The sequence below is a fragment of the Salmo trutta genome, chromosome 12, assembly GCF_901001165.1.
Source record: "Salmo trutta chromosome 12, fSalTru1.1, whole genome shotgun sequence".
Lineage (NCBI taxonomy): Eukaryota > Metazoa > Chordata > Actinopteri > Salmoniformes > Salmonidae > Salmo > Salmo trutta.
Genome location: NC_042968.1, coordinates 14,658,780 through 14,681,081, shown reverse-complemented (window position 1 = coordinate 14,681,081; position 22,302 = coordinate 14,658,780). Strand labels below are relative to the sequence as shown.

Sequence of the window (22,302 nt, the reverse complement as noted above, 5' to 3'; positions counted from 1 at the left end):
ATAGCCTGGTTCCTCTCTAGGTTTCTTCCTAGGTTTTTGGCCTTTCTCAGGAGTTTTTCCTAGGGAGTTTTTCCCAGCCACCGTGCTTCTTTCACATGCATTGCTTGCTGTTTGGGGTTTTAGGCTGGGTTTCTGTACAGCACTTTGAGATTTCAGCTGATGTACGAAGGGCTATATAAATAAATTTGATTTGATTTGATTTGATTTGTGTTGGGACTAACTCCAAGCACCTGGCCAGTCTTATCATTTTATTTACACTCATAACATTTCCAATTCTTCAAAATACAAAAATCAGACTTCGTTGATAATCAAACATAACACCCAGTTAAGAAAGACAAATGGTGGATTTTGTACATTCAATACATAAGAGAACAGCACCATCTTGTGGTAAGCATTGTATCAGACGTGAAGAACAGGGCAGAACTCAATACATTTTCAGTTTAGGCCATTCAAAATTGATGAACTGTTTAAACGGATTTCATTTTTGAAAAGTGAGGCGAGCAAGCAAATAAAAGTTCAAAATAGAAGTGGATCAGCTTCATAAAAATACTACAGCAACCTTAGTTCAACACCCAGTGACCTCGTTAAGACCCCATTGATGTCAAAAGTGTAATAGCATTGTTGAAATTCTATTGGGTGGGTCTGAGGGACATTTCGTTTTCCAAATTATCTGAAAGGAAGTACATCTCTTTACTTGACGATTGAGGACATTTTTATTCTAGTTTTCTATGAGACGTGAAGATGGGCAAACAGTGAATGAACATTGTATGGCCTCAGCTTCCAAATAAATCAAAATTTAACTTTTGTGAGTTAGACAACTTATTCATAGCTGAAAGTAATATGCTTTGTATATAATTCTATTTTCAAAGTATCTTTAGAAGGACAGAATATTGTCAGCTGTGGGGTAAAGTTTTTCCAAATAAACTTCCTGTATGGGGGGCTGTTCCCACGCAAGCAGAAGAGAGGGGGATGAAACATTAAAAGAGAATGAGCCGGGATAATAAGAGTAAACATCCTATCCAACAATATAATGTAAAACTGTTCCACAGCCAGGCCAAGAAGGACAACGCAAACCTCAAACCACAGTCAAATACCAAAAGAGAGCAGTGAAAAGTGGTTTAATAGTTGATAAAATGTATTTTCAGTTAAATTACATAGAATGTTAAGTATCATGTCCTAGCAACTGCCTTTTTTTAACAGGAAAGTTCACAGTTTAAGGTAGAGAGATGGATGTGACAACTAATATAAGGTAAAGTTTCACTTGAAGGTTATAATTAAGTAATGGGGGGGGGGGGGGGGGGGGCACTGTTCATAAGCCCGACGCAACACGGAGTGCCTGGATACAGACCTTAGCCGTAGTATATTGGCCATATACCACAAACCCCCGAGGTGCCTTAATTCTATTATAAATTGGTTACCAATGTAACTAGAGCAGTAAAAATACACGTTTTGTCATACCCGTGGTATATTGTCTGATATGCCACAGCTGTCAGCATTCAGGGCTCGAACCACTCAGTATATAATGACTCAGAGTAGAGGTTCATGACCTAATCACATTTCAATAATCTAAAACAACTCTTTATCTAAGAACTCTGTTCCGGGAGCAAATCATCATGTGACAACACCTCATGTTCTTAATAACACATGTCCAACAAGTGGACAGGATGGAATGACCTTTCATTGCTAAGGTCATAGCTTCGGTGATATTATCAGTGACTGATACTTCATTGAGTTCCCCGCCAAAATCAAACAATTGGCTACACCACATTCCAGTTTGAGCCAAACGGACGTTTATCTGTGAGTTCCCCTCGTTGAGTCACCAGTGAATCAGATTAAGTAACAGGGCCCTGCTCTCTCTTTCTCTCTGCAGTAATGAAAAGCACAAGTCACCAGTTAAGTGGACAAGCAACGCTTCTCAAGTGAGCCTTTAGCCTTAGTGGTTAATAAAGTCATAGCTCATTGCTGCACGACCTGGAGAAGAGAGGGTGTTAACACGGTCTTAGAAACAGCAGATCTCCATCAGTACAAAAACAAAGGACTAGCACACAGTCTTTCAGCAGAGTCTGTGCAAGCACACACACAAACATCATTTTTTTGTATCGTTTTTTGTATTGTTTGAAACATTTGGCACAACAACAAAAAACTGACACAGTAAATGCACACCTCATCTCAAACTCCCCTCCCCTTCAAAATATCCAAGAAGACCCGTCGTTCAGAGCGATACGAGTCTGGATCAAACTGTCTCAGTGTGGTGGGGAGAGATATTCAGTGGGTTTGAGGTGAGGTCTCTCTGTGGGAGAGGAGATTGGATGATTGTAGTTAGAGGCTGTTAAGACAAGTCCTCTCTTAGTGCCTCTTCCTCCAGTATGCAATGCACCTCGCTGTTGGAAGGCAGCAGCGAGGACTGGGAAGGCACAACGATCTTATAGGGTAAATTGTCTTTGATGAGCATCTTCCTGGTGGCGGAGACCAGGCGGGAGTAGTTATCAGGGTTGTACTCGGAGGCTCCACGCTGGGTATAGAGCAGGGGCAGGTTGTCTTCACGGGACAGGAAGAGAGGGGGCCGTCGCTGGCTCTCTCCGTCCTTCAGAGAGTCGGGTAGCGGCTTGCGCTTGCTCTCCGGCAGCAGCATGATGGACAGCACCGAGAGGACGGCGAAGGAGGCGAAGATGACGTGGTGGAGGAAGTAACCCCTGTTGTTCTGGAGCTCCATCATAGAGGAAGCAGCCATCCCCATACAGCCAGACGCTAGCACCAGCCCCAGACAACCACCACTGAGAGAGGGAGAGAGAGGGTCAGGAGATGTATAGAGCTCACTGACATTGTCAAGGGCACCTGACCCAGCATTTGGTCCAGACACACAACCCACATTTCATATGCCTCCCTCAGACAGACAGATGTCCACATACATGGAAAAACAAGCACAGACAAACTAACGGCAGTTTAGTGTGATCAGGACAGTAGACAGATAATACTTACCGGACTACGGTGGGCATGACCTCGCTGGCAAAGAATGCACTGAGCATGGCCAGGGCCTGGGAGAAGAGGAGCCCCAGCACAGACAGCAACAACACCAGCACTCCACGCAGATCTAGAGAAGGACACAACTTTCTGATGACTCAATAAAAACAAAGCAAACTACGAAACAGGCACTTAAAAACAAAAATGGACCTGAAATCACCTGAATAAATGTAATGGCCAATCAGAATCATAACAGTGACATCATTATGAATGGGGTCATCATGGCAAATCTATGGCTACTGTATGAGGAGAATAGTTACTGATGAACCATGTACAGGGGAGAGAAGACCGTATGAGAGCCGGTATAGAGGCATTTAAAGAAAATGTGTGTATAGAAATAGTATAACAACATAGTATCATCATAGCACATATATAAAGCAGGTTACACCTACACTGTGTGAGGGCCAGCAGCAGCAGCGAGGACAGGCCGGTGATAATGGCAGACAGAAGCAGGATACCACGGCGACCAAAGCGGTTGACGGACAGGCAGAGGAAGATGCATCCCAGAGCTCCAGTCAGCACACGCAGGAAGTAACTAAAGTAGAAGTTGTGGGAGTAGCTGTGGAGGTTCCTGATGAAACAGTACTGGATGCCTGTGCCTATGAACCTGGAGGAGGAGGAGGAGTTAGGAAAGGTTAGGTCCTTGGCCCAAAACATGAAACTTACTCTGTCCAAACAGTACTGTTAAAAGCAGCTGCGGTAAATGGTGACATTACCATTCCTCGTGGCTGTATTGTTCAGTGGAGGGAGTCATATAGAAGGTCATACAAGCTATGTTAGATACTAACTCACATAGTAAAGCTAAGGATGAGGCAGTTCCTCCAGATCACTCGGGTGGAATGCAACTCCAGGACTGAGTGGTAGCAAGGCTGAGTATCATCTGGGTACTCCGCATCTATCTCTACCGAGAAGAAAAGGAGAGGGAGAGATATGAGCCTACATTCACACTGGAAATACCAAAGCCAAAGGGCACTTGACCTCAACGCTGTTCACTTGGTACAAACATATAACCCACATTCCATAGGGAATTTCTCTCCTCAGAACCAGTGGCTACTATTAAAATCACACTAAATGGAACCATTCAGTCAGCCAAGAGGATAAGAGCGTTGGGCCAGTAACCGAAAGGTCTCTGGTTCGAATCCCACAGCCGACAAGGTGAAAAATCTGTCAGTGTGCCCTTGAGCAAGGCACTTAACCCTGACTGCTCCTGTAAGTCGCTCTTGATAAGAGCGTCCGATAAATTACCAAAACATAAAATGTAACGCTTCTTGATTTGGACTAAGGTAATTCCAGTTTGCGATTTAGTACACTACGGTCGCATTGAAACAAAGAGCTCTTATGGTGTCTACCACAGGAGAGCTCATGTGTTGGGTGTGCTCACTCATTAAGTGACTGGCTGCCTGTGAAAAGGTGGAGCTGTGAGAGAGCTCAGTTGTGTAGCTGGTACAGGTAACCAGGAACCATAGAAACGTCCTAAGCCTTGTGTACCTCAAACAAAGTTCACTAATATTGGATATGGGGGAATGCTGTGAGTGGACTGGATGGGTTGTTTGTTATGTGTTGCTGTGCTGATTGTGGATGAGTGAAAACCAATAACATAAAATATGTGGAAACCTGGTCATTTGGATGTATTGCCCAAAGCATTAATTAACCTTGTAGCTTTATTGTTAGAGAGGTAAAGATGAAGATTTTTTGTTCGGGCTGCAGGCAGGTATTAACCCTGCCGAAAGGAAACGGGTCAGAGACAGAGAGTACCGCTACTATCTATCTATCTATCTATATCTATATCTATATCTATATATCTATATCTATATCTATATCTATATCTATATCTATATATATATATATATATATATATATATATATATATATATATATATATATACACACACACACAAAGAGACTGCCTAGAATGTAGCCTGTTTGCCAGATATCCTTTCTCTCCACTGGCACACCACACGGGTAATCCAACCAATAATAGGCCTACCTCATACAATAAGGATTAGAGCGACTCATAGGCAATCTACAATAGAAAACCCAGTCATTAACAAATGATTTGAAATACTCTGTATTAATTCCCAGGGGGAAGAGTGCATGGGTGTATGAAATTCTGTGGGTGCAAACACATATCCTAAGTCTCTCAGGCCAGAAAACCATAAGAACCAAAATAAATCACTAGTTCAATCAATAATCCCAAATAATACATCTCAAATGCACACTCCGTTGAACACCACTGTCAAAAATACGTCCTGAAAGCAATAACAGTCCAACAGCAATGAACATACAATTTTTTACATTTTAGTCATTTAGCAGACGCTCTTATCCAGAGCGACTTACAGTAGTGAATGCATACATTTCATACATTTTTTTTGTACTGGCCCCCCATGGCGTGCAGCGCAACAAAGAGAAAGTTAGCTCCAGTGTCAAGCACTAAGGGCTACGTTCTAGCTATAAACTCCAGGCTTTCAGTCGTCTGTCAGTCTGATACACCTGTTGGTTTGTTGGTTTATTTGTCAACGCTTCGCAACAATGTTGCTGCTAATCCATGCGATTAATGACAAGAGCGGTCCCAACAGATTCCAAACACGACATAGAGCGGTAACAACAGCGATCGACTTAAAAACTTTACAAACTAAGCACGCTGAAAATAAACACGACTTCTGCAAAGAGTAACACACGGTCAAAACTGCCGCGCCAACCGAGAGTTCTCACACACATGACCCACCATTGCGACCTGTACGCACTCGTTGGTTGGCCCTCGCTTCATACTCGTCGCCAAACCCACTGGCTCCAGGTCATCTACAAGTCTTTGCTAGGTAAAGCCCCGCCTTATCTCAGCTCACTGGTCACCATAGCAGCACCCACTCGTAGCACGCGCTCCAGCAGGTATATCTCTCTGGTCACCCCCAAAGCCAATTCCTCCTTTGGTCGTCTTTCCTTCCAGTTCTCTGCTGCCAATGACTGGAACGAACTACAAAAATCTCTGAAGTTGGAGACTCATATCTCCCTCACTAGCTTTAAGCACCAGCTGTCAGAGCAGCTCACAGATCACTGCACCTGTACATAGATGGGCTGTTTACAGATGGGCTATCTACCTACCTCATCCCCATACCGTATTTATCTTGCTCCTTTGCACCCCAGTATCTTTACTTGCACATTCATCTTCTGCACATCTACCATTCCAGTGTTTAATTGCTATATTGTAATTACTTCACCACTATGGCCTATTTATTGCCTTAACTTACCTCAATTGCACTCACTGTATATAGACTTTTTGTTTTCTTTTATTCAACTGTATTATTGACTGTATGTTTTGTTTATTCCATGTGTAACTCTGTGTTGTTGCATGTGTCGAATTGCTATGCTTTATCTTGGCCAGGTCGCAGTTGCAAATGAGAACTTGTTCTCAACTAGCCTACCTGGTTTGATAAAGGTGAAATAAAAAAATACAATAATTAAAAAAAAAACAGAGCTGGAAGAGTCATCTTAATTTCCTTCTTCCTGACTGCTGATGCGCTCTTAAAGTGGCAGCGCACGATAAAGGCTCCGTGCAGGATTTCGTCGCAACCAATTACACTACCCCAAGCATCAGACATTATTCATTGACACAGACTAGCTAAAAGGGCCAGGATAGGGTGGGGGATGATGATACCTGAGAGCAGGTTCTCAGCAGGGTAGATGTCCTCACTGAGACACACTCTGTTCCTGGTGGAGAAGCTCTGGAAACACCTCTTAGCCTGGTCGATCTGACCTGTGGCCAGAAGCCAGCGTGGAGACTCGGGAAACACTGATGGACAGCTGAGGTGGATACAAGAAAACAGGAATAGAAAACACACCTCTCTTTTTCTCCATCCATGACACTTTCTCTAGTTTCTGCCCTTCCACAAAAATATATAAAAATACATAATAATTATAACACATCCCTCTTTCTCTATCCATGCCTCTGTACTTTCTGTCCCACGACATAAACAATATACACTATACTGTGTATCCACAAAATAATGCTTATGACAGACTCACCACCAATAGGAGAGCAGCAGGAGCAGTGGCAAGGTAGCCACTGCTTGAAGAACTGGCCAATCACGACACAGCACCGCCAGCCCTGGTAACAAGAGCTCTGCAGCGATGGCAAAAAAAACACTGACCATTTCAACCATCAGACGATGGGGAGGATCACACAGCTCCAGTCCTGGAGAACACAAAGGGAGATGAAGAGAGGATGAAGAAAGGAGATAAAGGACAGAGAGAAGAAAAATGCAACTAGTAGCCTGAATGACCATATGGCTATTTGTGACCGTTGGTGAAATCCACTCTACCTTGACCTAAACTCCAATGCCCTACTTCTCCTCCTTCAAAACCCCTCAGAGAAAACAAAGGAAAAAATATATACTCATTTCCTTCCAGTATGTTCTGTCCTGCTATTGTTCCCCCACTCCCCCTTTTAAGAACTCTGGCAGTAGATCACTGAGAGGCAGTCCTCCCAAATTCAGCCTAAAACCAAAAGTCTGGACTCAATTTACCAGTGACCTTAGAGGAATGTAAGAAGAGCAAATATGTATGTGGGTGTGTTAAAGACAGCCTGCGAGGGAGGCCCACCGCAGTCTGTCTCTAGCACCATTACTCCCACACACAGAAGGGTCTGAAAAACATATTGAGCACGCCTTGACTGCCTTCACTCAGCAAAGAATTGTCAACAAACAAACACCAGTTCACACAATCACCTCACAATCACAGGAAGGTTACAGCAAGAAAACCCAGACCCCCCCAACAATGGAACAACATCGGGGAGGGGACGACTCTTGGTTCAGGGGTGGCCTAGATAGCCTAGCCCACAGAGCCTTGTGTTACCTCACACTCAAGCTATCTCTGAGAGGGAGAGGGGTGTAAAGGGGGGAAGGTGGGAGTCAGTGAATGAGTAATGCTCAGCTTGGTTCAAGGGTGTGATTCCAACCAGTGCCCTTTGAACCCTAACATGTACAGCAGTGCAACAAGATGGCACCCGGTGACCCAGGTATCCGACCACAGCCCCGACACAGTCAATCCCTAATCCCTTTAACTTCCCCTATTGCTTTTCCCTTCAGTGATCCTTGATGTTTGTTGGCAACAGAGGGAAGCCCCCAAGTGAGTAATCCAGAGGCTAGGGGTTGGTGTGGGATCATGGGGCATAAGGTAAGGACTTTCTAAGCAAGAGGGCTATGGGCAACCTGGAAGTAACATAAACATAAATCCGGGACACTCCAAATAGTATGACATGTTATGTTTTGTAGGTATTCATTTGTGGTTGTCCATCATCCATTTCATTCGATACGTTACGAATTTGCTGAACTTATGATATGTTACAGATTCCAATTTGTTGTGGCTAATGTTAGCTAGGTGGCTAATGTTTGCTGGGTTAGGGGTTAAGAGTTAGGTAAAAGTCATGCTAAGTAGTTGCAAAATAGCTTAAAATGTAGAAAGTAGTAGCAAATTTGCTAAAATTTCAAATTCTGTGATGAATCAAAAACACACAAACTTTGGGTTGCTAGATGATCGGCGTTCACATTATATGCCCACCCATCCACCCTGCTTTTGCCTTAAGTAACCATGTCAATATGTATTTGTTCTCAATGTTTTGACGTGAAACTGGTGAAAGTTGTGAAAAAAGTTAATTGAAAATAATGCCATTGTTGATTAGATGCTTTTTTTTATTAATTAGGCTATTTTCTCTTGAACCATATGGTGTATCTGCTAGAAAGTCATGGAGAATATGGACACATAAATGAAAAATATATGAATTTTTTAAAATTTTAAATACAGTTATCCAAGTATAAATTACCAGAGCAATGATAGAAAATATATGGCAATCTATTAATTATCAAAATGACTGAAGATTCCCGTAACTTCGGAAAAACTACCAGTAGCTTTGCCCTACTTTTAGTAGAGTGCCATTGACATGTAGTGCCAGCGAATTGTCCCAGTTCCATTGATTTCCATACAATATTGACGCGATTGATTAATCTGCTCACGCTATTGACTAAAGTAGAACAAGCTAATCAATTTCAGTCTGGAGTGCCACTTGGTAAATGTTGATGCGTGAACAGTTAAGGTACTAATTTAGCAAAATACACTGAACAAAAATGTAAAACGCAACATGTAACTTCAAAGATTTTACTGAGTTACAGTTAATAAGGAAATCAGTAAATAAAAATAATTAGGCCCTAATCTATGAATTTCACATGATTGGGAATACAGATATGCATTTGTTGGTCACAGATTCAGTACCCCCCCCCCAAAAAACAAATAAAAGTAGGGGCGTGGATCAGAAAACCAGTCAGTATCTGGTGTGACCATAATTTGCCTCATGCAGCATGACACATCTCCTTCGCAAAGAGTTGATCAGGCAGTCCATTGTGGCCTGTGAAATGTTGTCCCTGTGAAGTTGCTGGATATTGGCGGGAACTGGAACAAGCTATCACACATGTTGATCCAGGGCATCCCAAACATGCTCATTGGGTGATGTCTGGTGAGCATGGAAGAACTGGGACATTTTCAGCTTCCAGGCATTGTGTACAGATCCTAGCGACATGGGGCCGTGCATTACATTCTGAAACATGAGGTGATGGCGGTGGATAAATGGCACGACAATGGGCCTCAGGATATCGTCACGGTACCTCTGTGCATTCAAATTGCCATTGATAAAATGCAATAGTTTGTTGTCTGTAGCTTATGCCTGCCCATACCATAACCACACCATGGGGCACTCTGGTCACAACGTTGACAATAGCAAACCGCTCGCCCACGCAACACCATCTGTCCAGCATAGTTGAAACCGGGATTCATCTGTGAAGAGCACACTTCTCCAGCGTGCCTGTGGCCATCGAAGGTGAGCATTTGCCCTCTGAAGTCGGTTACGACGGCAAACTGCAGTCAGGTGAAGACTTTGGTGATGACGAAGAGCACACAGAGGAGCTTCCCTGAGACGGTTTCTGACAGTTGCAGAGATTCTTCAGTTGTGCAAACCCAGTCTCATCAGCTGTCCGGGTGGCTGGTCTCAGACCATCCCGCGGGTGAAGAAGCCGGATGCTAGACGGGGCATCATATATTGTTAGCTTTCTTCCGTGTTTGAGAAGTCAAAGCCCTTTGGATGAGTTTTGTACAGCTGCCTCTGCCATCTTGATTTCCTTGCATTTTTTTCTCCTCTTCGTTCTCATACCGTCTGCTATTACTTTTACTAATTTAGTTAGCATTCTGGTAATAGACGCCTAATGGGCTTTTTTGCATTTTTTGGGGGTACTAAACCAGTAATACTGTTAATCCCGGGATGAGAGAAGGACGGTATGACGATATGAAAATCTGGATCCCGCCCAACCCTAAACTGCCCCATTAAGTGTGTACTCTGGAGTGAGAGGTATTAGTAGGGTAAGTCAAGTGTACTTACTGATGAGGTAAGAGGAAAGGAAGACCCCAGCCAACATGGCGCCCTGAGACAGGCGTAGCAGCAGAAACACTACAGGGCTGTTGGACAGACACACAGCTACTCCTAACAGACCGGACAGAGACACAGACAGCAGGAAGCCCTGTCGACGACCCAACCTGAACATAGAGAAAATAATACAGTTAGAGGTACATAGCTTCTCATGCATACATATTAAACACTCATAATAGCCTAATAACAGAAACATGAAATATGTATGGTGAAATTAATACAATTGAAGTTTACAATTATACAAACACAGGGGGGGGGGGGGGGGGGGGGGGGGGGGGGGGGGGGGGGGGGGGTGGGAGTTACCAGTCACACACTGTGCCCAGGAGGACATATCCCACAATCCACCCTGTCATGAAGCAGATGTGCTGCAGAGGAATCTTCCAGTAGTCCTTACACACTAGGTTCCACTGTGGAGCAGAGAGACAGAGCGAGATGGTGAGTCATTCCACCTCAAAAAGAACAATAAAGAGGATTGACACCCACCATCTCAGATTGGAGATGGCACAACGGTCTAAGGGACTGCATCGCATCACTACAGATCCGGGTTCGATCCCGGGGTGTGTCGCAGCCGGCCACGATCGGGAGACCCATGAGGCGGCGCATAATTGGCCTAGCGTCGTCCGGGTTAGGGGAGGGTTTGGCTGGCTGGGATGTCCTTGTCCCATCGTGCTCTAGCGACTCCTTGCATTTCCTCCGACACATTGGTGCGGCTGGCTTCTGGGTTAAGCAAGCAGTGTGTCAAGAAGCAATGCAGCTTGGCGGGGTCGTGTTTCGGAGGACACATGGCTCTCGACCTTCGCCTCTCCCGAGTCTGTACGGGAGTTGCAACGATGGGACAAGACTAACTATCAATTGGATATCACAACATTTAGGAGAAAAAGGGGTAAAGAGTACCAAAAAATAAAATAATAATAAAGATTAGCATTCCTTAAACAGTATTTGATCTCTGAGGAATTAAGCTAAATTATTTAACCTAAATTGGCCATTTTAAATGTATAGGATTCATTTACTGTAGTAACTACTTGGGTGCAATCAATTAGCTTAATTTCTCAGAGATAAAATGTTGTTTCAACAAAATAATGTTTCAGGAAGGCTAATCTCATCTGTTTCTAACTACAGAAATGATTTCAGAACAATCTGAGATGGCGGGTGTCATGGCTTTCTGACATGACACGGAAAGACCCTTTTGCCACATAGTCAGGAATGGAGTTCAAGAGCCAAGTCAATGGAGCCACTAAAATAATGTGAAGGAGGAATTCAGCTGTGTGATAGATATCATCTCCTGAGTGAATAAGAGTGACTGCAGATAGGTTTATCACATTAGAGCCACTGCACTTTGGTTTCCAGTACCTTCCACCATTCCTCACCCTACTCCAATGCTTTCTTTCTTCCTCCCTCCCCCCATCTCTTCATTTCATTTGCTCTCTTTCCCTCCCTTGATCTGTACCCGTCATCCCACCCCTTAAATCAGGGCCAGACGGACCTCCATTCCTGCTGTATGATGTTTATACCCCACTAGGAACAGGAACAAATGTCCTGTGACATCATGGAGAAGGGAAGCCAGGAGTGGGGGGGGGGGGGGGGGGGGGGGGGGCTGGTTGCTTCCTATCACCAGGGAAACATGTGAGAGTAAATACTCCACATCAGGGCCACTGCCTCCCTTGTTGATTTCCTGTACAGCCCGCACACACTGTCTCTCTCTCACACACACCAGTATTTGCTTTGTGTCTAAAGATTTCAGTACCTGCTGATACTTTTGTTTACCAAGATCCCGTTCCAGTATTTGCACAGTGGGATGGGCCTGCCCATTTTTTGATATTATAATGGGCTGGTGAAATTAGTCCAAGTGCAATAAGTTAACTTTTCCCTAGAAGCAAAACAGGACAACTTTAGAGAGGCATTGATTGTGCTGGTCTGAAATAAGAATATAAGCCTGGTAGTAAGAAATATGAAAAAGGGTTCCCTTAGAGCCAAATCAATTCAGTTTATGAGATGGCTAAAGGTCAGTACAGAAAGATGAATGCTCATCCTAAGAGTGACCCTCTCATGTGCTCTGTTGAGGACAGATCGTCCCTGGAACTCCATCAGGGTGGAAGAACACTGTTGTCCCTGCATTTCCTGTTGTGCTGCTTTCATCACATAAACACCCATATTGCATGGCTCTGCACAGCAGTCACGTAATGTAATTATTATATAAAACAGACTAATGTGATCTGATAAAAATATCAGCACTGTTTATCTGGTAATCAAATTCAGCACATAACCAAAACAACATGTATCCTAAAAACTCCAAAGCACGTTTACCAACGACAGATTTGAGCAGTGAGTAGGCCTAACAGGGCATCCCGTGTCATCTATTGATGTTGTTATCTTGTAGGCCTATTGATGACCAGCCCCAGCAGTCTGTCTGGGACAATATCAATTAACACACGGGAATTTAAAAAATAATAAAAAAAGTTACAAACCCCGAAGTTATAGGCTAAACCCAAATCTCCTCTGAGTAGCCTACGTTGAATGGATGAAGAACATTTGACAGGGCTTGGCAAAGATATTCACACATTAGCCTGAAAAACGGCTCCTTGTAAACCAAATTAGGTAAGGTAAATGCGTCGTCACAGAAACATCCCTTGCACATGAATGATTGCTAATCTGGCAAAAACACAAACTCTCCAAAAACAACCACAAACCATCGAATCCAAGTACATATATCTGTTTACCTCTGTAACGTAGTTGCTTTGAAGCGCTGCAGCTTGGTCGTACTCCCATCCACTCGTACATGGCACTATCTCCCTTGGAATGTTGTCTATGAAGTTGGAGACGTTTCTAGGGTACTTATAAAGTTCACAGTGACTCAGTCCAGAGCCATTCACCCACGGTATGGTAAAATTGAGATACCCTTGTCTGGAATAATTACTGAAAAGAAAACCTGAAGGTAAAAGGGTCGGGTCGGGTTTACAGTGGTACGACCCGGGAATCAGAGTGTAAAAAACGTCGCAAAAAAGGTTCAGCATCACAGCAAAGTTCGGAAACCAGCTGAATATGGAAATAATTCTGTTATATCGTCCATATCCACCGATTCTGGAATAAATCTTCGTTTCAAAGTCCATTGTTAGAGACCGTGCCAAAACCGCTGTTGTCAGTGGTGCGGGACATCCACACACACCGCAGGGCATGGCAGGATAGGCTAGATAAGGAAGCACAACTCCAGTCAAGTGGGCAGGTCGGTAAGTAACCGAAATGTCATTGGTGGGAAGTCCATCTGCTCGTAGATCTGTGTTCATACGCACTGACAGATCGCCAAATGTATTAACTTCATTCAGAGGATGGCAGAAGGGATCAATCAGGTTGTCAAATCTATTTTTTTACTGTGTCATTCACTTAACATGGTCACCAAACACTGCTCGGGAAGTCAGGTAATAGGGGAGGTGAATAGAGGTCTACTGGAATTAGATTTTGGAGTGGACGTGTCACTGTCAATGGAAACGCTTGTATGATTTCAAATGGTTACCTCATCATACCTGGTTCATGCGTAGCCTACTATAAATACTTGTCAACAAATATAATGGCCTCCCTCATGATCATAGATGTAAATATCAGCCAAAAACATTCACTTTTCCAGGCGTCCTCCTGCTGGCAACGCAAGAGATAGCCGCCAGTGTTTCTTCTACCTCTGTACAGACAGTTTTCTAATTGGTTTCAGTTGACCACTTTGGTGCCACAGAAGCCTGAACGTTGCCTTGAGGGCCTTTGGGACAAACTAGGGATTAAATATAGGGATGAAATTAAAATGTAAATGAGCTGTCAGCTAAATCTGGAGCAACACATCCCTTCTCATACTGAGACTGATGATTTGATGTACATTGTCCCTGTCAAATAAAGTATACATAGGTATAAAGTGTTACACATGTGTATACTGATTGGTATTGTATCAATTTAACTTGCCTGTGATAAATGTGCTAAAAAATCTTAATTCATAAAAATGAACTGTTGTTAAAATTCCTCATTTAGCTCGGAAACTGTACGTGCGTGTTGGCGTGGTGGTAAAATAGATGTGGCCGTCTCCCGAATGACAAGGCATATTTAAGAGTGCATGAGTGAGAACAAAGTAAAAGCAGAAAACAATAAATATTTCAAAATTTTATTTACGAACATAATCTCTGAGGAACAACAGCAGTTCTCGCGCTCTCTGTACATGCAACTGTAGAAAATAACAATTTAGAATTTTTACTTCTCCGTTTAGTATTTTTTATTTTCTCGCCTTTGTTTTTGCAGGAAATCAACACAGCTAGAGGTGAAAGTACTGGATCTTTTACAGCACTGACGATAGCATCAACACACCCCATCCCCATAGCTGCTCCAACAATATGTACACAATTCAACTACATTGTACAAATAAAAAAAGTTACATTGTTACATCACCTGCAGCGAGCGCACTGTCTCGTTGCTGTTAGAACCCCACATTCTACGCAAATTTAGACTAGTACAAAGAGGAGGGTGCAAAACGTCCTGGGATATTTATTTACAACTATGTACAATGTCTCCAACGCATTACAGGAGGAAAATTTACACAGCAGAGACCTTTAACTGAAACATACCACAGGTGTCAGAAAGATAATAAATATGTTATTTGTTACCATTTAAAGAGTAGTTCTCCATGCTTTATTAGTCATTTCCCATTCTAAAGAATCAGCTACTGTCTTGTTCAATAAAGGAGAAAAAGAAAACTAGAAAAAGGCTTGAAATTGTGATTCTATTATGTAAAATAGCAGTATGTCCAGTTAAAATGAATATTAAATGAACACTCAGATGGACACAGTAGAAGTAACTTGTTGCAGACTGATGAGAGGTCACAGGGTAATCTAGGGCATGGCCAAGTGGTTCACTGTAGGGGGGAGATGGGAATGAGACAGTTGTTTGTTACATTTCCTAATAGAAAGGATTCTTCACTGGTATGTCTTGGAAAGAACATTTGGACGCGTGTACGAGACACCAGTGTCTGGACAAAAATCACAGGGGATGTCGTCTTTATCAACCAAATGTATAAAAAAAAAAATGCTAATGAAAAATACCCATTTTAAAAGGTTAAAACTATTGCTCTGGATGTTTGCTGCAAGCTTTGAATACCGAGGTTGGATTTGACACTGTAATTAGCTATCACAATTTCAAGCCTTTGTGGTTCAATAAATGATGAAATAAAGAAATCAAGGCAGGGCTCAAACCGTTAAGGTGAGAGAGACGAAACCGAAACACACTTGATGTCTTGTAAACAATATTGAGGGTGTGAGGGTGTGGTAACGGTATACATTCTGCCCATAAGAAGTGATTGACATGCCACTGTTTTTTCCTTATGTACGAAGCATAAAACACAAGACAAAAAGACAACACCCAACACTACATACACGGATCTAAAACACACAAGGATTCTGTTGACAAAACTCCCTCTTCCCCCGCAGAAAAAAAGCTAAAAAAAAAATATAAATAAAAATAAACAATTGAGGGCTTTAATCAAACTGCTGAAGTCTACACGACCCTGACTACCTGTGCTATGACATTTATTTATGCTTTTACTGCCTTATGACTAGATTTTCCGCTTTCAAAATGTCCAGGACTACAACTAGTCAACTGCCTGTACACTGGAGTAGCAACACCCATTGCACTTGAATAGACACATCATACACAGCTATGTTGAACGTGTGTACATAACGTCATACACATCATACACAGCTATGTTGAACGTGTGTACATAACGTCATACACAGCTATGTTGAACGTGTGTACATAACGTCATACACATCATACACAGCTATGTTGAACGTGTGTACATAACGTCATACACATCATACACAGCTATGTTGAACGTGTGTACATAACGTCATACACATCATACACAGCTATGTTGAACGTGTGTACATAACGCCATACACAGCTATGTTGAACGTGTGTACATAACGCCATACACATCATACACAGCTATGTTGAACGTGTGTACATAACGCCACACACATCATACACAGCTATGTTGAACGTGTGTACATAACGCCATACACATCATACATAGCTATGTTGAACGTGTGTACATAACGCCATACACAGCTATGTTGAACGTGTGTACATAACGCCACACACATCATACACAGCTATGTTGAACGTGTGTACATAACGCCATACACAGCTATGTTGAACGTGTGTACATAACGTCATACACATCATACACAGCTATGTTGAACGTGTGTACATAACGCCATACACATCATACACAGCTATGTTGAACGTGTGTACATAACGCCACAAAATGTCACTTAATATTGCCATTAGGATGAATGTGCAGATCAGACTGACAGGCATCTTAATGTGGGAGGTCAAAAAATATTTGTAAAATCAGAAACATCCTTAACTATCACTTTTGCACCATTCTTCCCCCCTTTGTGTACGAGTTAAACTAAGTCTGCTTTTTGGTTCATGAAATTGAAGAGGTCAAAGTTTAATAATTGTCTAGTCTAGGCCTTACTCTTAGCATGGTAAACAACACAATAGAGAAAAGTATGATGGCCTACTGAATATGAATCAAACAAAACATTAAACTCCCAGAAACCCCTGACAAATACATACACCTACACTTGGTACAGTTGAGAAGCTATAGTGAAACAAACTACCTGCCTGTTAATATCTGTCCACTAAATAGTTCTGAATAAACTATGATGTAACTCGCTTTAGGGTGATTGGTCATAGAAAGGATTTCCGAGTTGAACAAAAAAGGATTTTGATTAAAAGGAAAATTAAAAAAGATCTCATTCATGGGCATGTAAGTCAAACCTAGTTCTTTTAAATCAAAAGGAACAATTTACTTATGTTACGCAGAGGAGTATCATCTTTACTTTGGCTCCACCCTTTGAGTATTTGAAGAGCAGCACCTTCTACTACTGTAAACTTATCTCCACTACTGTACAAAACTAGATAAATAGAGGGGGTCCATACTTGCGAACATTAGAAAAAGTTTGAGTTTAAACTCTGTCTCAAAATGTGCATCAGCCAATTCAAATCATGACATAGTTGAATGTGACAATGTTACGTTAGCTGTTCCACATTACATAACCTGGCACATTTAGCCCTATGCTAACCTGATCAGTTGGCAGTGATTATTTCCTGTAACAAATTCCACATCAGCCTATCAAAGATCTCAGACTTTACATCCACCAAGCAATGGCATTTCTTAATATAGGTCAACTAAGCCACCAGAGGGATATTGTAAGCCTCCAAATTCAAGGTTTACTTTTGTTCCACTTGGTCTGTAAAGTATAGCATCCCAACATTGCATGACACATCCTTGACTATGCTTGTACTAGCTACTAACTAGACAAAATTCAGAAGGCATGTTTTCGCATATATGGCAAAGTTTTTGCTTATCCGTTTCACACACATCCATGTGCTTTTACGGGAAAAAGATAAAAGGTCATTTAAGTTAATCGTACATTGCTAAAAAAAAAAGTTGAAGAGCCTTATGGTCTTGTCAAATAGCCGTCATGTACCCCTATTACCATCGCTGCGAGGAGTCATATGCCGCTAAGGCGGTTAGAGGCCGCTTCATGTCAAGCTTTTTTGTTAAAGGTCCAATGCCAACATTTTTATCTCAATATCTGGGTAACAATTAAGTACCTTACTTTGATTGTTCTCAATTAAAATTGTCAAAAATACAGTAGCTTCTAAAAAAAAAAGTTGCTTCTCCAGCAAGAACTTTGCTAGGACTATCTGGGAGTGGTCAGAGGGGCCTAATTGGAGGAACCTAATGGGAGGGATGTGTAACCTGAAAACTAAATTATTGGCCTATTAAACTTATACTGCTTGGTGATGTCACCAGGCAGTCCAAAAACCCCACCCAGCTAAACAAGCTGAAATTTCAAGCAGCTCTTACACCTAAAGTGCATTATCATAATTTTCATATCCGTATTATTTCAACCTCAGTGTGGAAATATATATATAAAACACAGGAAAGTGATGTTTAACTGCACTGCCCCTTTAAGGAAATAACTTCACCAGTGGTCCTCAAAGCTCGACTCAAATAATCAATTTGTGACCAAGTGGATGATTCTTATAATGCATATAAAATGTTGTAGCCTACATAAGAAAATAAGTGGTGATTTTGGTCTAACAGTAGAGTTATACTATGCTATTATATTCAGTATGTTAGGCCTATGTAGAATACTAATGAATCTTTAAGTGATCTTGCGAGACATTGACTCCGCTTTGATCTAAACTTTATTCAAATCCTTAAATCTATTGACGTACCTGTGTGAATCTAATTAACATTAAAAAATCCCCATAAAAATCTGTCAGTTTAAGCTAGAGATATGTTGTTTTGCATGGGATGCATGTCAATCCACTGCATCCGCCCATGTCGGCCTTCCGCATCTGCGGTGGAAAGTGGCAGAGCTACAGCACTGTTTGTCAGACCAGGAGACATTTTGAAAATCAGTCTTCTCACAAAACTGTCTATAGCGTCCAAACGGTTGGCCTACTAACTAATATGACCATTCTATGGAAAGATGAGACTATCAAGAACACAATGGGGTTTTGGTTTTGCTCTATGACCCCCACAACTGTCACGGGACATATAACCCTGGTACCGGTTTTAAAACAAATGAATGGAAGTATGGAGGTAGTTTTGTGCCAAAAAAAGGGGTTAAATATGTGTCCAAAAATATATATACATTTCCTGATCTCCTAGATATAGGACAGACACTTCAAAACCTTATTCCTTATGATTTTTGACTGTCTGTTTTTCCATTTATGAATGTGTTATTCAATTTGTTTCTATGGGCTATAGTAGTAAAGCCCAAATTCACAATTTTATCCACAAAAACGTGTATATATTTTTTCATACCTAGAGGGGTCCTACAATTCTAAATCAAATAGCTAAATGATCCATGGTATGACCATATTAAAACAATTCCATATGTTAGCTTAGGAGAGCCCCCCCCCCACCTACCTCCAAAGGCTTTTAGAGGTTCAACAAGCACCATTCTGAGAAGTGGCAGACAGTTGCAAATGGAAAGAATGACCAGGAGCCAGGCTCACTACATTGAGCTGTTGGTCCAGTTGAAACTTCATGTGTGTTTTTATAACTTTGATTAGCAGATGGTGCCGGTTGACTTCTGTTAAGGATGCTCTCATGGGAAAGGGTTCTATTATGTCCATCTTAAGTCAAGATTTGAAATTGACTGATGCAGAATTTGTAACCTGACAATCACTGCCGTCGGGTCAGGTTAGCATAGGGCTATGTGTGTCAGGTTATGTAATGGGAACAGCTAACATGTAGCATTTTATCACATGCAACTATGTCAACGATTTGAATTGGCTGATGTGCATTATGAGACAGAATTTTTTTTTACCTTAAAAAAATATATCTTATGTTCACAAGTATGGACCCAGGGAGTTTGGAAGCTAACACATTGCATAATTAAAGCAAGAATACATTTTTAAAACCAATATTGCCTGTATCTTTGCTAAAAAGGAGTAGTTTAGGTGGTATACAGAAGAGATCAGGAACATTCATGTCAATCTGATGTGGCCTGAAAAACGGTTAACCTGTATATGATGCCTATGACCGTGACATTCAAAAAGGGAAGTTAAGGATTTAAAATATTCAGCTGGCTATCAGATCCCTAGTCTTGTGGCCTGAAAATTCTCTAACATGATGAATATTATTCAGTAAGACCCACACATACAATTAAAGTCAAATTAATGGGTAGATTAAAGAAAGAAAAAGGCAAAAAGAAAATCCCATCCAGAATTAGAAATGAATGTGATGCTTTTTCTTGTTAGTGGCATTTCTTTCTTGACCAATCCAGATGAACCCTTGTTTGAATTGCCCAACACTGAGTAAATTAAAAATATTCACTGTAAAAAGGCATTTTCTTGGTTTAGATTTTTTCAGATATAATTGTGTAATAAAGCAATGACTAATATAACTATTCTATTCTTTAAATCATTTATAACCATTTTGCTACATCTGAGGACTATAGTTGTGGCCCTTAATTTGGGCATTGTTCAAAACGGTGGGGTTTTGTACTACCTATGTACGTTCTGGTGATTCCAAACACAGGTAACTCATTTTGACCAGCCCTGGACAAAACCTATAGATGGGAACGTTACAACTGTGCACTGGAGTCTTTAAAATACTGACAACGTGTACACATTTTGGCCCATGGGTATGAGGGGGAAAGTGCTGCCCGAAAGTGAACTGTACATACAAAGATCATTTTTATTCATTTATTTTTTTACACTTAACTGAGTGATGTTACAGTACATACGTTATTTACAACTGTGCAGTAATGTGTGGCAAAATAAATTATCTAGAAGGCAGCAAGAATACATTGGTTAACGAATATAAAAACTGTACATCATTTACGGAATACAATTTTTTTTTCAGTTTTCTTTTTTCCCATTAAACTAATATTGGCTCTGTAGTGTTTCAAGTCACTTCCTCAGAAACAATTAAATGCCCAAGTAAAGAAAGATATTCTCCTCTAAACCACCATCAGTTTAGTCTTGAATCTTTGAATCGCAACATTCTTGTATTATTCTTTTATCCTGTTTTTCCATTTGCAGTCATAGTTGCAGGTGAACATGTGTGTGTGTGTTCTACCTAGCTTGGCAGAGTGTCAGAGGCTGGTTCTTCCTGCATGCAGAGCCAGGTGACCAGACTCTGGTGGGGATGCTCCGGTTCATCCCCATTCTCTGCCTCACTCCTCTGCCCAGGCCATGAGGCGGAAGATGCCGTCTCTGCCCCTCTGACATTAACCCCCTGACACACTCTATGGACCCATGGCTGTACTCTGCTCTGCTCCGGGGCAGGATGCTGGTTCTACCGGTTGTGGTGGTGGGCTGTGGACAGAGAGGACTGAGGCTCTCTGACTGAGTGTGGCCTTATGGTCCCGACCAGAGAGACAGCGTCCACACAGACTCTCCTGTCCTTTCAACAGGAAGAGGCTGGAGGTCCCGCAGATACCACATGTTGCACCACCACATCGCGCATGCATGCCCTTCTGGCCATGTGCTGCTTTCTCCTCTTTAAGGCTCACCTGGAGCTTTGTGTCCACTGTGGTGCCTCATCCCCATCCACCAGAGATGATCCAGAATGGTGGGAAGGCTCCTCTCCAGCGTTCCTTTGTGGTTTTATTTACGGGGACCAAAAAATTCAGAAAAATATTTCTCCCCTATTCTCTGTCCAAACATCACCTAAAAGGGAGGTGGTGTTGGGTGCTTCAAAGCAAAGCCGTTTTTGCTTTTTATATTCTGAACAAAAGCATAAAAACTTGAGGGATGAAAGTGCAAGTTGTGTTTTTCCCCGGTAAAAAGATGCTTCCTCCTCACATGGAAGGGAATCATTAGCAAGTTTTTTTTTCTTTGAATTTTTTCTATATAATATATAGGTTTTATTCCTCTTCAAACCGGCTAGCCCTTACCATACGTTCTGTTTGATGTCTCTTTGAAAAGTGATGATATTTGACCTCTAACTCTGTGAACGAGTGCATGTTTCTGTCACGCGGGCAACAGCACAAAGTCATCGTTGACGTCAACCATTGGCACGTAGAAGGAGGGGACCTCGTTGACGCACAGAGACTTGTGTACAGCAGGGTCCAGCTCCTGCACCTTCAGTTGCCACTCCATCCTCTGCACTGCGTTCAGGGCAGCTGCCTCATGCTGCTGCCGCATTAACAGACACGTCTGAGAAGAGAAGAGAGGCCATTATGCTACTGCCATACACAAATACTTCTGCCATACACAGATACCCCGCATATCAACCAAATAGCAAATGT

General features: G+C 42.0%; 2 protein-coding genes across 5 annotated transcripts in view; both read right to left on the bottom strand.

Annotated features, from left to right (window-relative positions):
• Positions 1–2,089: 2,089 nt before the first annotated feature.
• On the bottom strand, positions 2,090–13,670 carry LOC115202986 (putative solute carrier family 22 member 31). Its single transcript, XM_029767211.1, has 9 exons — positions 13,204–13,670; positions 10,790–10,893; positions 10,439–10,593; positions 7,042–7,210; positions 6,674–6,819; positions 3,814–3,922; positions 3,414–3,628; positions 2,980–3,091; positions 2,090–2,774 (listed from the first exon to the last, which is right to left on the bottom strand). Exons 1-9 carry the CDS (start codon positions 13,657–13,659, stop codon positions 2,330–2,332), a joined length of 1,911 nt encoding a protein of 636 aa, XP_029623071.1. The 5' UTR covers positions 13,660–13,670; the 3' UTR covers positions 2,090–2,329.
• A 7,068-nt stretch (positions 13,671–20,738) lies between these two features.
• Positions 20,739–22,302, bottom strand: part of LOC115202985 (ankyrin repeat domain-containing protein 11) — a 142,475-nt gene continuing 140,911 nt past the window's right edge. For all 4 annotated transcript variants that reach the window (XM_029767210.1, XM_029767208.1, XM_029767207.1 and 1 more), the window contains one exon: positions 20,739–22,210. In XM_029767210.1, the coding sequence (XP_029623070.1) occupies positions 22,025–22,210 (186 nt within the window). In that variant the 3' untranslated portion in view covers positions 20,739–22,024. The remainder of the gene's footprint in view (positions 22,211–22,302) is intronic.